This window comes from Sapajus apella, unplaced genomic scaffold (assembly GCF_009761245.1).
Source record: "Sapajus apella isolate SASKATOON/1434 unplaced genomic scaffold, GSC_monkey_1.0 scaffold49, whole genome shotgun sequence".
NCBI classification, from domain to species: Eukaryota; Metazoa; Chordata; class Mammalia; order Primates; family Cebidae; genus Sapajus; species Sapajus apella.
Window position 1 is genome coordinate 4,027,949 of NW_022436989.1, and position 16,682 is coordinate 4,044,630.

At 41.6% G+C, this 16,682-nt stretch overlaps 1 protein-coding gene across 1 annotated transcript in view; it reads right to left on the reverse strand.

Annotated features, from left to right (window-relative positions):
- The window catches only part of DESI2 (desumoylating isopeptidase 2), a 60,390-nt gene extending 44,357 nt beyond the window's left edge, over window positions 1–16,033 (reverse strand). Inside the window, exon 1 of the mRNA XM_032242204.1 lies at window positions 15,430–16,033. Within this exon, the coding sequence (XP_032098095.1) occupies window positions 15,430–15,471 (42 nt within the window). The 5' untranslated portion in view covers window positions 15,472–16,033. The remainder of the gene's footprint in view (window positions 1–15,429) is intronic.
- Window positions 16,034–16,682: the final 649 nt, after the last annotated feature.

Consider the following 16,682-nt stretch of genomic DNA (forward strand, 5'->3'; position numbering starts at 1 on the left):
AGCCTCCTCAGTAGCTGGGATTACAGGCACGCACCACCATGCCCAGCTAATTTTTTGTATTTTTAGTAGAGACGGGGTTTCACCATGTTGACCAGGATGGTCTCGATCTCTTGACCTCGTGATCCACCCGCCTCGGCCTCCCAAAGTGCTGGGATTACAGGCTTGAGCCACCGCGCCCGGCCTAAAATAATTTTAAGAAGCATTCTAAAGTATTAATATAAAAGGGAAGAGAAAAAATTGTAGAAAAATTATCCTCTTAAAATATGCGGAAGGCAATAAATACACAAATAAGTACAATTACTGTTGGGCTCAATCTTGCCTCAATGCAAAACATTTTTTTGCATTGAGCCCAACAGTAATTGTACTTATTTGTGTATTCCTAAATATTTCCATTCATTACTTTAAAGTATTGTTTACAGAAATGAATTGATTGTGCTATATTACTGTCACATTATTCTTCAGATAGAGAATGTTCATTAAACTTCATTTTTGTCAATGATTTGCCTCATCAGTTTAATAAAATTTTATGCTTCCAGCTTGAAAGCAATATTGACAAATGCCATCTCTTTTGTCTGTAACTTAAAACACTTAATATAACCACTTAGGGCTTGGGCCTGACTTCCATGAAAGATAGTATTAAATAATCTGGATAAGTATAAAGTATGACCATTTCCTTCAAAAACTAAAACCAGTGTTCATGTTAGAGGTTGAGTGAATTAAAGCAAGTGTTTGACTTACTTCTCAAAAAAGGGTGCTCAGTGAAAAGAAGGCATTTCAATTATTGAGTTAAAAAGTCCCCAATCAATTGTGCTAGTGGAGACCGTGGGCTAATTATTATAAAGCCATCTCATATGAAACTGTCTTTGACGTAAGTTTACACTGTTAAACTGCCTTATGAGGTCTTCTTGGTACAATGCATTGAATCCAAGATAAGAACTGAGGACACTGTTCGAGAAAGACCCCCCTAAATTGTACATCAGTTTAAATCTCATTTAAAAAAGAAAGCATACCAGCAAATCTATAAACAAAGCAACTTTTTTTCTTTTGAGACAGAGTCTCGCTCTGTCACCAGGCGCCAGGTTGGAGTGCAGTGGCGTGATCTCGGCTCACTACAACCTCTGCCTCCTGGGTTCAAGCAATTCTCCTGCCTCAGCCTCCCGAGTAGCTGGGACTACAGGTGCACGCCACCACGTCCAGCTAATTTTTCTATTTTTTTAGTAGAGATAGGGGTTTCACCATGTTGGCCAGGATGGTCTCGATTTCTTGACCTCGTGATCTGCCCGCCCTGATTTCCCAAAGTGCTGAGATTACAGGTGTGAGCCACCGTGTCTGGCCACAAAGCAACTTTGATTGAACAAAATATAGGCATACCTCCTGCGGTGAGTCCAGAACTTTGCTAGACAGTGGGGATACAAGGATGATTAATTCACAGTCCTTGTCCATAAGGAACTCATTAAGTATGTAAACAATCACAATTTGATAAGTGTTAAAACAACAAATGTATACATAATCAATAACTCATTTTGTGGATGTCACTCTAAAATATACTTTCAGCTTGTTCTTTCATAATAAAATAGTCCATGTAAAACATGTGAATTATGTCAGGGATGGTCACGCAAGTAATTTACCCAAGATCACATAATGAGAGACTACGCTTTGGCACCAGCCATGGCTTGTGTCTTCCAGCCCTCTAACTAGCTGCTCACCTCTGGAGGCCTGCTTCTCTCTGCTATCCTAATAGATCTCCCAAGCCTGACAGGCAACAGGTGAGAGCCCTAAACCACTGCACTAGTTCAGAGTAAGAGTCAGGACTAGCTGGGTGCAGTGGCTCATGCCTGTAATCCCAGCCCTTTGGGAGGCTGAGGTGGGCGGATCACCTGGGGTCAGGAGTTCGAGACCAGCCTGACCAATACAGTGAAACCCCGTCTTTTAAAAAAAAAGAAAGAAAGAAAAGAAAAAAAAAGAGTCAGGACTGAAGAAGAGTTAGAAGTGAGGAGGGGGCAGCAAGAGGCTGTACTTGACCTTCTCCTTCTTGGTCAAGCCTGCTTCTAATAAGAGGCAGTGTAATGCGGTTTGTGGTATAACCTGGAATCAGGATGCCTGGATTTGTATCCTACCCTCCTTTTTAGCTGTGTGACCTTGGGAAAGTTAGTTAACCTCTCTGTGCTACTCTAAAATGGGAATCGTAGTAACACCTAGCACATAGCATTAAGGATCATGTGATGCATTTTAACCCACCTCTTTCATCAGCGTGACCTGGATGTGAGACCTAGAGTCAAAGGAGATCATTTTAGAGCTTTAAGATTTGACTGCTCCCCTGGATTTTGGACTTGCATGAACCCTGTAACCTCTTTGTTTTGGCCAATTTCTGTATTTATCCAATGTCTGTACTCACATTGTATCTAGGAATTCACTAGCTTACTTTTAATTTTACAGGCTCATAGGCAGAAGGGACTTGCCTTGTCTCAGACGAGACTCTGGACTGTGGACTTTTGGGTTAATGCCGAAATAAGACTTTGGGGGACTGTTGGGAAGGGATAATTGGTTTTGAAATGTGAGGACATGAGATTTGGAGGGACCAGGTGTGGAACGATATGGTTTGGCTGTGTCCCCAACCAAATCCCACCTTGAACTGTATCTCCCAGAGTTCCCATGTGTTGTGGGAGAGACCTGGGGGAGGTAATTAAATCATGGGGGCCGGTCTTTCCTGGCTATTCTCATGAGAGTGAATAAGTCTCATGAGATCCGATGGGTTTATCAGGCATTTCCACTTTTGCTTCTTCCTCATTTTTCTCTTGCTGCTGCCATGTAAGAAGTGCCTGTTACCTCCTGCCATGATTAAGGTACCTCCCCAGCCATGTGGAATCATAAATCCAATTAAATCTCTTTTTGTTCCCAGTTTCAGTTATGTTTTTATCAGCACCATGAAAAGGAACTAATATAAAGACGCTGCCTCTTCCCTCGGAGTCACTAGAGTGGGAAACTTAAAAATCTTTATTGCTGTATTATTAGTTGATACCTACAGACGAAAAAGCAACAGGTCAGAATGAATGAGACTGAAATAAAACAGTTCTTGTTCACTTATTTGTTAGACTTAAAAGTAATGCATTTCTAAAGAAGTTCATTTAAAAGACAAACCTTCAGCTTGAGAGCACGATACAACCTGGTTGATGGTTAATAGAGATAAATAAGTAGATCACTATCTAAGTAGATCACTAATTCTCCTCAGTTTGAATGAATGAGGACTATAAAATATAGCATATTCATTCACTGGTTGGAATGATAGAGTAGAAAGTAAAAAACCTGATGAGGCAGAAGACAGTGGTGACAATTCTGAAAGAGAAGTCCTTGTATAGATAGGAGAGAGGATGGGGTCTAGTATACAGCGGAAGGTTTCATTTCAGATAGGGACATGGACCATTCATTCCATATGATCAGGGAGAAGGCAGACTACATACAGCAAAACAGTGGTGGTGGAAGGATGAGAAAATTGCCTTTTTTTTTTTTCCTTCAGTGAAATAAGCTGCGAGTAGGAAATGGGGAGAAAGTATGACATATTGTAGTTGCCTAGGAGAGTGGGAATATCAATTGACCAGAGAAATGAGGAGGCACTGCTAGACAGTATTTAGGGCCCTCTTAGGGTTTGTGGTCACCATTTTAAAATGAGATCTGTCAGTACGGTTGTTTTCTCAGCCCTATTCAGCTGCTGAGGTGTAGATGGTAAGGTGATTTTAACTAGGGAGCCAGGTATGAGAGCGGGAGTGATTCTAACAGCAGAATGTAAAATAACCTAGATGAAGAGGGGAGCAAAGAAGATTACTTTAAGGGGCTGGCCCACACCACAGCGGGAGCTTGGTAGATCTGAAATCTGCAGAGCAGGTCTGCAGGATGCAGATCCAGGGAAGAGTTGATGTTGCAGCTTTGCCTGGAGCCAAAATTTGTTCTTCTTTGGGGAACTTAGTTTTTCTCTTAAGGCTTTCAACTGACTGGATGAAGCCCATTCATCTTTTGGGGGGTAACTTCTTTACTCAAAATCTGTAAAATTGTTACTTACATCTAAAAATCACCTTTGCAACATCTAGACTGGTGTCTGACTAAAACTGGGTACCATGGCCTACTCAAACTGACACATAACATTAACAATCACAGAAATATTCACAGAAAAGATTTAGGATGCAGGGCAGCTTTTAGATCACTGTACATCCATGAATGCCATAGAGTACAGAAGTTAGTTCAGGGAGAGGTGTAATATAAGGACAAACAGAGAATCAGCACATTTCTGGGATATGGAGATGAGATGAGGAAAAAGAAATACAGCATGATGGATAGGAGCACAAATTTTAGTGTTAAGAGCTCTTGTTCAAGACTGTGCTGTACCAACCACTATGGCATGACTCTGAGCATGTTTTTCAACTAGGCCTCAATTTCATCGACTTAAAAAGGGATAATATAAGGAAATGGCTTAGTACAGTGGTATACTAAACACACTAAAAAAAAATCAGATATTATAATGGGAAGATTCAATATTGTAAGGGTATCAATTCTTCCCCCCGATTGTTCATAAATGTAATGTCATTACATTGAAAATTGCACTGAAGTTTTTGTTTTTGACAAATTGCTTCTAAATTTTACTTGAAAAATGAATGAGCAAAATAAATTCTGAAAGAGAGTAAGAGAACCTTACATCACCAATATCAATACTTGCTGGAAGATTAGTACAATTAACATCTAATAATGGTGTAGGAAGAGGAAACTAAAGAAATCAAGACCGAAGGTCTTCGAATAGACCTAGATATCCATGATAATTTAGTACAGCATAAACATATATTTGCCACAAATCAACAAGGGAAAGCATGGATTATTCAGTAAACAGCATTGGGATAACCAGCATTCCACTTAGGAGCAAACATGTAGATTACTTCTATCATTTTTTTGCAAGGGAAAATCTTTCTAGGGAATGACTGAAAGATGAAAGGTTATAAAAGACCAACAGTTTTGACCACATATAACAAAATTTCTATAAGGCAAAGGACACTTACAAATACACTTACTAAGCTTAATAGGGGATTTTAATTTATTTACTGTCATTTCATAACTCATATGCTTTGTCCTACTTTATTTTTGAGACAGGGTCTTGCTCTGTCACCTAGACTGAAGTGCAGTGGCACATCACAGCTTACTGCAGCCTCAACCTTCTGGGCTGATGCAGTGCTTTCACCTCAGTCTCTTGAGTAGCTGGAATCACAAGTGTGGGCCTGGTTAATTAATTATTTTTTGCAGAAATAAGGTCTCACTACCACCTGCCTCAGGCTCCCCAAGTGCTGGGATTACAGGCCTGAGCCACAGTGCCTGGCCTTGTCTTCATTTCATATTTAACTTGTTTTCTCTCTTACACCATATGGTTTTTTATGTCTTCTTTGCTCTTTTCCCTCTAAGTCTGATTTTCTCCCAATAATACATCTTAATGAGAAAAATATACCCATACACTCAAATATAATTTTCCAAAACAAGAATTATATTTACAACACACCTCCTATATAGAGCTGCTACAAGCTTTTACCTCTTCTCTCTCACCCAAGGTTTGTTCAATATAATATGAAAGCTTAATTTTTAAAAATCATCATGCTTGTTCTCTTCAAAAAGTGATTCTGGATATTGGCCCTGTTTTTAACCACATTTATAAGGTTTAGCTATATTAAATGGGTATTTACACTGTAACCACCCCATTAAGTTATTGAGTAATGCTTTAACCCCCAGAGTTATCTAGATATTGTCTATGTCCTTTTATACATGAATGACAGCTGGAGAAGCTATAGTATTCCGACATAAATCTTTTCCTTTTTAATACTCTGTAGATAATGCTCCACTTTATTTATTATTTAGCCTTTGGTGTAATGAAACAGAAGTCTGAAATTAGCTTGATTTTTGTTCCCTTGTAACTTTTTTGCCTTTGTGTATCTGCAGGTGTTTTTATTCTTAAAATTTGCAAGTGAAACCAGGTTCTGGTTGAATGGTCCTAACTTTTAAAAAGTTTTGCTTATCACTTGATCCTTTCTCCCTTCTACTTGGAGTTCTGACTTTCTAAATCTTGTTATTTTCTCTTTAGTTCCCAATCTAACTCCCTTTCTAGTTACAAATTGTGAAATGGTGCTTTTCATTTTTGTGGAATCTATCCTAATCCCAGATTTTCCCCTTTCCGGTACTGCTTGTTCTATTTTCAATGATCCTCCTGAATCTACTTGATAACTTTAATCAGAAATTCCTTAAAAACTTCTCTTGTTTCTTGCTGTTCACTTACTTAACAGGTGGCATGTGGCCTGACTTTCAGCCTTTGTGTTTGCTCACCTTCTGTCTGGAACCCTTTCTCCTCTCTACATGGTACACTTCACCTTTCAGGAATGCCTTCTCGATAGGCCTTTCTTAATCGCTCTATTTGAGACTGCAGTAACCGGCAGCTATGCCGTCCTGACTACACTGTCCCTCCCTTTCTTTGCTTTACTTTCCTCTTTAGCACTTATCACCACTTACTATCTCATGCATTTTACTTATTTATTAGCTTTATTCTGTTAATAGACAATTTAGATAGATCAGTTTGGCATTAGCTTATTTAACTATTTCCTGAATAAAAATTTCGAAAAACAAAAAATCCTGTTTTCATTGATGGGGATGGGGGGGAGAATGTGATAGAAAAGATATCAGTTCTTCCCAAGTTAATGTATAAGTTTAGGGCATGCCCAATTAAAAATATCTATAGACTTCTGGGTATATAGCCAAAAAAACTGAAAGCAGGTCTTGAACAGACATTTTTATTTTTATAAACCCATGTTCACATAGACTTATTCATAACAGCCAAAAGGTGGAAGTAACCTGTGTCCACTGATACCGAAATGAGCTTGATTTTTGTGGTATATACACATACAGTAGAATATTAGCCTTAAAAAGGAAGGAAATTCTGATACATGCTGCAACGTAGATAAACCTTGAGGACGTTATGCTAAGTGAAATAAGCCAGTCACAAAACAACACTGTATTTCACTTAAATGAGATATCTAGTCAAAAGCATACAGACAGAAAGCAGAATGATGACTACCAGGGACTAAGGGGAAGGAGAAATGGAGAGTTGTTTAATGGGTACAGAGTCTCAGTTTTGCCAGATGAAAAAGGTCTGAAGATTGGTTGCACACCAATGTGAATATACCCAACACAGTAGATTGTATAGTTAAAAATGGTTAAAATGGTAAATTTTACATGTATTTTAATACAATTAAAACAAAAAAAAAACCTACAGAATTTTTTCACAGAGCTTTACAAAGTACTCCTAGAAGAGGAAATGAAGGCCAAGAAAACTTCAGAATAATAATGAAGAGAAACTGGCCTAATCAGTTTCCAAATATAATGTGAAAGTATAATAATTAAAAGACTGTGGCAATAAGGCTAGAATCAACAACTCTGTACGGATAAGAATTTAGTATTAGGATTAATGATGATATCACAATTTAGAGAGGAAAGACTTTTATTTCAAATAATGTGGGGCCAATTAGTTGATTTTTAATTTATTGTTTTTAAGTTACTGTCACGTCTATACCAAAATACATTCCAGATAAACTAAAACAAAATTATTATATTATTTATTTATTTATTTATTTTTTGAGGCAGAGTCTCACTCTGTTGCCCAGGCTGGAGTGCAATGGTACCATCTCGGCTCACTGCAACCACCACCTCTCAGGTTCAAGCGATTTGTCCGCCTCAGCCTCCTGAGTGGCTGGGATTACAGGCACCCGCCATCATGCCTGGCTAATTTTTGTATTTTTGTAGAGATGGGGATTCACCATGTTGGCCAGGCTGGTTTTGAACTCCTGACCTCGGGTGATCTGCTCACCTCGGCCTCCCAAAGCGCTGGGATTACAGGCGTGAGCCAACGCGCCTGGCCCCAACAAAATTATTTTCATGCATCCCATTGCCCCTTTATTATTTTTGCCTTTCTTAAAGTTTAAGATTATTTGGGCAGTTTTCACTTTACATTTTATTAACCAACTGGCTGATATGTGCACAATAATGTTGCTTTGGAATTCAAATAATCTTGTAGAGAATTTGACAGTCAATAAATGGAAAGTGCAAGTACATCCCATCTTCAGAAAAATCTGGCCAGGTGCAGTGGCTCACACCTGCCATTGAAGCACTTTGGGAGGCTGAGGTGGGCAGATCACAAGGTCAGGGGATTGAGTCCAGCGTGGACAAAGTGGTGAAAACCTGTCTCTACTAAAAACACAAAAACATTAGCTGGGTGTGGTGGCATGAAAAAGAAAAGAAAGAATAATCCATAAAACAAACAATTCATCTAAATAGTAGGCTCTCTGGTATTTTTAAAGTATTTGATCAAGTTTCAAACGTTCTATTAACTTTATCCATCATTATGAATGTGGCCATGGAACTGAGATACACTACAGTATGTCACTGCAAGTCTGAAGGGGTTTTAGTCACATACTTGGAACGTACTGACATACGATTTTTATTTTTCGAATACTTCATATTTTCCATTTTAAGTTAGTAGGTTAATATTTATTCTACCAAGTCAAGGAATTGCTATGAGGAAACAATTTTTAACTGAACATTTTTGGGTTTATATGACACTTTCATAGATGGCATTGCAGCAGAATGACTCTCCAAAATATTCCCAGAACCTTGTGAACATGTTACATAGCAAAGGGACTTTGGAGATGTAATTGAAATTACGGATCTCAACATCAGGAAATTATCCTGGAATATCTGGTGGGTCTCAATTACACAGGCTCTTAAAAACAGAAAAGTTTCTGTGGCTGGAGTAGAACAGATGTGGAGGAAGGTAAAGTCAGATATCTGAAGCATAAGGATTCCACACACCACTGCCAGTTTGAAGATGGGGGACTGCAAGAAACCTGGGGCAACTGAGAGAGGATCCCAGCCGACAGCAGCAAAGAATGGGATCTCAGACCTACAAGTATACGTAACTCAATTCTGTTAACAATCTGAATGAGCCTGGAAACAGATTTGCCCCCAGAGCCTAACATCTTGATTGTAGGCTTGTAAAGACCACAGCAGAGGAACTGAGCTAGCTCACCTGGTCTCTGATTTACAGAAGTGTGAGATAATAAATGTGTTGTTTTAAGCCACTAAGTTTTGAGCAACTTTTTATTGCAGCAATAGCAAACAAATGTACATATGTATGGAGACTGAATTCATTTCTCACACATACTAACTGCCCCCATCACCCTAAAAAAAAAAAAAAAAGAAAAAGAAAAGAAGACAATGCCATAAATCACGTCGGAGGGCAGATGTACTAGGCCTTTGGCTTAGCTACACTCATGGGTCACTATTGCCCAAGAAGCATATTGATACAAGTAAATGAAGGCAAATTCCTTACCATTTAAAAAAAAAAAAGATGACCAGCTCCTATTATTCCTATTAACTGGTTAACTTATGTTAAAATTCAGGAACTGACAATGTTTTCGGAAATATTATCTTTCAGAGTAATTAGCATCCAGCTTCAAGAAATAAACTTACTAAAAACATTTCCTCAGTCTAGTCTCATAGTGTGTTTTTTAAAGTTTTGTCTAAGAAAAATATCTGATGTTTTTTCCGTCCCATTTCTATTAATTCTCCCTTCCCTTTCATTTGGTCACCCTATTCCAACAATCAAAGCTAAAATCTAGCAATGCATAAAGTAAAGTGACAAGAAATAAAAACCCCAGTAATAGGTATTTGGCACAAAGAGGAGGATCACAGGATCTTTTCATGCGATTTAAGTACTGGCACCTCTCCTAATAAAAACTGCCTAGGTAAAACCCCACTCATTCAACAGGTATTTATAGAATACCGTCTAGAGACAGGCCTGTTTTAGACACTGGTAATAGTATGATGCTATCAAAGAACTTACAGTCCAGTGGGATGCACAGGATAATACACACAGTAATGGAGACATGTGGAAAGTACAACTAGGGGCCGGGCACACTGGCTCACACCTGTAATCCCAGCACTCTGGGAGGCAAAGGTGGGTGGATCACCTGAGGTCAGGAGTTTGACACCAGCCTGGCCAACATAGTGAAACACCGTCTCTACTAAAAATACAAAAATTAGCCAGGCATGGTGGTGTGCACCTGTAATCCTAGCTACTTGGGAGGCTGAGGCAGGAGAATTGCTTAAACCTGTGAGGCAGAGGTTGCAGTGAGCCAAGATTGCACCATTGTGCTCCTGCCTGGGCAACAGAGCAAGACTCTGTCTCAAAAAAAAAAAAAAAAAAAAAAAAAAAGTACAACTAAGGCAGAGTAGTTCACTCAAGTCTGATAAATAAGACTAAGCTACAGCCAGAAGGAACAGGAGGTTGCAGGTGATCAGTGTTGGACAAGGACACTCTAGACAGAAGGACAAGCATGCATAAAATAAGGGGTGTGGGATATAGCCTGTGTGGATAACTAAAAAAATTTCACTGTGTGAGAATAAAGGGTGTTATGTAGAAGAGGGAAGTGGACCTTCCACTGTCAGGTAAGGGCCACATCACAAAGTGCATTACACTTTATCCTGGTATGTTTCAGAAAGGTTACTTTGCTAACAGAATGGAGGGAGGATTAAAATGAATACTAGAGATTGAAACTAGTAAGGAGGCTATTACATGAATAGAGATGAGGGCCTGAACTTGAGAAGCATCAGTGGAAATGGGGATAAAGTAACCAATTTAAACAATATCCAGAAAGTAAAACATGTGACAGGCATTGCAGGTTCCCAGCAAACGCCATTTCCAGCTTCTTGCCTTCCTTACCCACAACACACTATAAAGGTTAGAAATGCCAGATACTCACTTACTCAGCTTCATCACAGTTGCACACGAGCCAATTCTAGATAATCTCTTGGGGGAAGTAGCGTGGCTCTGATAAGTTTTTCCTTTCTATTAAAAGAACAGAGGTGCATGTAGAAAATGGCCCCATCTTCTTCCATCTTCCTTCACATCCTGCTGACAGGATGCCTCATTTGGTGCTATGGCAGTTACTTTACAACTATGAGAGGACAAACCAAGGGCAAAAGCCAAGTGCTGAGGATGGTAGAGTAAAAGGATGGACAGTCCTGGTTCTTGATGACACAGCTGAGCTGTGAACTAATAATCCAGGGCCTGTTTATCTCTGGACTTAGTCAAGTATCCTTCCAGCTTAAGCCACGGACTGTCAAGCTCTCTGTTGCTTTCAGACAGAATCAACCAAAATCAAACTCTGCAGGGCCTGCTGGCTGACTGTGGAGGGTTTATAATAAAGGGAAATTTAAATTCACTCCCAGGTTTCTGGTTTGGGAAGCTGCAACAAAAGTGGTGGCTTTTGGGCAGTGGCATGGGGTGAGAAGGAAGAATTCGAGGCATGAAAAGGAGAAAAGGGAAGAAGTATGTTCCTGGACATGCTGATTCAGAGATATTAAGGAATCATTAGGTGAGGAGATGTGTGATTCTGGAACTTGTTCAAAAAGTCTGAATTAAATCTGCTGATGTATGAGAAGTCTGATCTATTACACCTGCATGACCTCACACTCTGTTGGAGGAGTCTAATGGAGACAGGCGTCAAAAGAGCAGAGTTCAGACAAAAATGTCCTTATGTGAAGAGTCCTAGAAAGTGTTTCTCTTCTATTATTTTAAGACTCTGAAGATGTATAGGTACTAATTTATCATAAAATTGGTACAGGCCGGGCTCAGTGGCTTATGCCTATAATCTGAGAATTTTGGGATGCTGAGGCTGGTGGATCACTTGAGGTCAAGAGTTCAAGAACAGCCTGGCCAACATGGTGAAACCTCGTCTCTACTAAAAATATAAAAATTAGCCTGGTGTGGTGGTGTACACCTGTAATTCCAGCTACTTGGGAGGGTGAGGCAAAAGAACTGCTAGAACCCGGGAGATGGAGATTGCAGTGAGCCGATATCGTGCCATTGCAATTCAGTCTGGGTGACAGAGTAAGAAAATCCATAATAAATAAAGTTGGTAGAAACTTGTTTACACAATGAATTAACACTATAAAACACTGGCATATTTTTATCTTATAAAAATTCATTAGTCAAGATAACCCAAATAGCACAAAATCTGGATCTATGAAAAATGAAGACTGCTAAAGTGACTACACCAGAAATCTGTCTTGGTATTGGAAACTAATCTGAATCACCTGCTTTGCTATGTATGTCAGTAAATTAGGAATATGTGAACAAGCTCATTCCCATGACTCAGAAAGTAACTCCAGGACATGTTTTATTGGTGGTAGATTACTCCAAAGTACAGAGAGGAACATAATCACTGAGAATGCAGCAAGCAATAATTTAGGAGCACTATGCATAATTAAGTAACCTTTTGAGGATTACACTACTCTTCCATGAGAAGGAAGTTAATACAGGTGAAGTTAATACAGGAAGTTAATACCCCAACAGAATTATTTTCATGCATATGACAAAGTTATGGAAGAAATGATCCACAGCAGGCCAATCTAGGGAATAGGAAAAATACAATCAGAGCTGGAAAAGGTGACAATCTAACAAAGAGGCACAAGGACACATGGCAAGAGGTCCCTATAATCATGATTATAAGGGCAACCCTAAGGTGAATTTTCAATTTTCATATTTACAGAGTTTGAACCAGACAGCTGATGTACTAGGTCTATACAGATAACAGCAATCCTTATCCAAGGCATCTCTGATGAATAGGAAGAATTACCAAAGATGAAAGGAATTTACCCTTGGCATCAAGCAAAAATGTTTCAAAAACCAAAACTGACTTGAGAAAAATTAGTATAACAGACCAAAATTGGTACCTCACTCAGTTAGTCTTCGTTCTAAAACAACTGATCCCACTGTTCCCCTTCATGAAAACTTTAAATGGTTCTGCTGGCTCAAAGAGCCCCCTCAGCCCTTCACCCAAGCCCACAACTCATCTGACTAATGAAGTCCTAATCAAATTTTCAGTTTTGGCTCCTGTCATTTATGCTATACTCTAATTATATTAGACCAGCTGATATTTCCCAAATCCAACCTGTGCTTTCCCTATTCCTGCCATGCTGTTCATGCCAACTGTTCTCTGCTCTTGTGGATGCTACCCATCCTTCAAGTTTCACTCCTTTTATTTTTCAGTATTCCCTGATCCTACTACTACATATAGTCTCCTCCTTTGCATCCTTGTCTGCTCTTATAAAAACCATGCTATTCTGTCTTGAATTGTTACCACTGTTGTATATCTCCTTTACAATACTCTAAATTCCTTAAAGAAGAAAGGACAATTAACTCATCCTTGTGGTTTCTACCAGGTCAAAATTAGTAAGTAATGGTAGGTTGCTGAATAGTGACATAAAACACTGAAAGCCCTCAAAAGAACATAAAAGATCAAGTTTATTAAATGTCTAATAATTTGACTATTTATCATTCTGATAAACATTCAGATGCTTCATCTCCTGTTCACAGGAAAAAGCAATATAAAGACATAAATGTATAAATTATTCAGTAGAGATCGTGAATCAGATTTTGATCTACAAATTCTAGATATTTTTAGTTTTCTGGACAGGCCACTTATTCTTTTCCCTGTCTGCTTCTTCCATAACTACCTATTCTACAAACTTGATGTGAAAAACATGATCTTGTAATTAGTTAATATTTTAATATTGTTCAGAAGTCCTCCCTTAGAAAATACTGAATACCATCTCTAGCTTTTCCCAATCAACCACAATTAGCAAAGATTTTCCTGATTCACAGAATGCCTAAAGTGTAAAGAAGACTACTATATGCCAAAAAAATGCATTTTCATTTTCATATAAAGGGTAAAACTCTCTTCCTCTATTCTCACAAATTCTTTTAGGCTCTGAAACCGTGGCTTCTGGCCATTGTATACTCCTAATGTATAAAGGGGTTTAACATTCTAGGAAAAAAGGCACACACTGATCTCAAGAGCAGAATATATTCTGAAAGACAGTAATAGCCTTCACGAATAAAAAACAAATCAAATTCAGATAGGGGAGAGTGCACAAAAAAGTAAAAGGGCCGTAAGAGTCTTGAAAAATAAAGGTGTTCAGTTGAACACAAAAAGTTTAAATCCAGAAAATTATTTCTCAACCAGCGAAACAGGCCAAAGAACTTTAAAAGGGCCATGGTTTTCCAGGACATTTTGTGGCTTAGTCTCCTCTAACTTTTTCTCTCACGCTCCACTTTTCTGAGCATGTTAACCCACCTCCTTTCACCTCCAGGCTCACATGAGAACTCAGCAGAGGACTCATCTCAAGTGGTAGGCAGTTCCTATGCCCTCTACACAATTCCCAGATATGGGAGATGAGGAATCTCTTTCTACCCAAGATACAACACTGTAAATTTAGAAACTTATAAATAAGACAAGGGAAAAAGTTTAGAACTGCATAAGACTCCTGGCCGGTAGTATTTCTGCTCTCCTGCATCTTTAAGCCAACAAAAATAACGACGGGGAATTTTTCATTTGCCAGTCAACTAACAAGGAATTTTAAGCATTGCAGTCAAGAGGCAATCCATTCTACAGAACAAAAACCGATCAACCCAAAGCAAGCAAACACACCAAACATGCATCTCAATGCAAGGGCAATTCTCTACCGGGTGCTTTTTCTGGGGACACTTCAACAGCAAAAAAAAAAACAGGCAAACCAGTTCCTGAACTCGATTCTGCGCGCTTGCAGTACTCCAAAGTTAGATGACACCATAAACAACTTCTTCCTCTCCCTCTCCTGTGGTCACGTCACCTGTTGCATCACCTGGAAAGGGGTCTTCAGGGTCTAGGAAAGGAGCACCGCCAGGGTCTCTAAATAATTCAGTCGGGCTACTTTCCCGATAAATGTTGGCCTCATTCCTATTTTAACGAGGTTGCCTTTGACACACAAGGCAAGGGTGTTTTGGCTCCTGTTCACCTTGGAAGAGATTCTAGTACAGGCACCCGAAAGCTGTGACTCTCTGGATTTGGAGGGGCTTGGGAGTGTTTGAAGATTTAAACCAAGCAAAGAGATGTACGATCGGCAGAAGCAGAGGAGCTGGGAGCGCAGGCGGTCGGGACGGGGGTCCTGGGGCAGCCCCGGGGGCGGGCAAGTGGGGTCGGAGGCGCGACGGAAGCTTTGCAGCAAGGACACCGCTCGTCAGCCAAGGGGTCGGGCCCAGAGCCAGGGTCGGGCCAAGCTGCGGGGATGGGAGAGGTTCCAGCCCACCGGAGCTTTGCCCAAAACCGTCAGGCTGACTGGGTTCACCCGAGCGTCGACGAGTGCGAGGACTGAAAAATACTACTACTTCTCCCTCCTTCTCCCCGGCTTCCCCCGAGCACTAAAGCCGAAGGCGGAGACGCGAGGCAGGAAGCGCCTGGGGCCGGGGTCCGAGCCCGACCGGCGAGAGGACGCCGGCCTGGGCCAGGGCTCGGGGCCGCCAGGGGCCGCACTCACCATGTCGTACACGTTGAGCACCACTAACTGGTTAGCCCCCATCCTCCTCCCGGCGGCCGCCGCCTCGTCCTCAAGCCGCTCCGTCTCCGCGGGGCCGGGGGCCGCTCTCGCCCCCGCGGGCGCTCCTGGGGGCCTGAGCCGGGCACTAAGCGAACAGCCCGGCCCGCGGCAGCCGGGGCGGAAGCATCTGGCAGCCGAGCCGCTCCCGGGCGCCGCCGACAGGAGCCTCTGTGCGGACGGGGCCGGACCGTTGGCGGCCCGCTCCGGCTGAGGCGCCTCCCCTAGGCGGCAGACACGTGGGGAGAGGCGGGGCTTCAGCAAGGGGCGGGCGCCAGGCGCCCCGGGGGCGGGGCCGGCCCGGCGCCGGGGCTCAGCCCGCCTGCGCCCTGGTTCTCGACCGCCGCACCTCGGGACCTAAAATGGCGGCAGCTTCGGCGCCTCCGCGTCCAGGAGGAACGGGGCCGCAGGAAGACTACAGTTCCCAGCATGCAGCGAGGATTCCCCCCCCCCCCCCCCGCTACTATAAGCGCAGAGGCGGGGTCTAAACAGCCCTCGACTCCAACTCCCAGCATGCCGCGGGGGCCCCGGTCCTACCAGACCAGGCCTCCCCGGGAGACTACAGCTCCCAGGATGCAGTGCTTTGGAGCCGCGGTGGGTCCCTTGCAGTCCGCTGGCGGTGAAGTCTTCTACCTTTATTCACCCTCTCCTCGCCGGTGCTGCTGCTGTTAGTAGTTCTTGTGGCGTTGAGCTCGGTGAAGCCAACGAAATGTGGCAAAAGACGAGAGTGATGACCCTGTGTTTTCCAGATCCCTCCTCACTTGTTCTTTGGCAAGGGGAGGGGTGGGGAAGTAGACGAAAACGAGTTACCGGTGTGGGATGAGGTGTAACGTGCATCCAGTTAATCCTCGATGTGGAATTTACAGTTTGTGAAACTGTCCTGCTGAGATGGGAAGGGTACAGTAACCATCGCTTACACAATCCTGGGACGTCGCAGGCACCTTGGCGTTAATTCGACAAATATTCGCTGTGTGCTTCCTATGTGCCGGGCAGTGTTGTAGGCCCTCGGGGATGACGTGATAAACAGGAGCACGGACAAACACAATACCACAGGTGTGTGCTTTGCAGAAAGTTTAAATAAGGTGAAGTCATTGGGAGTAATCGTAAATTGGCTGCACGGGGAAGATCGCTGTAATGAGATGAGTTTTAGGCTGAAATATGAATGACAAAGCCAGCCCCGCAAATATGCGGGGGAG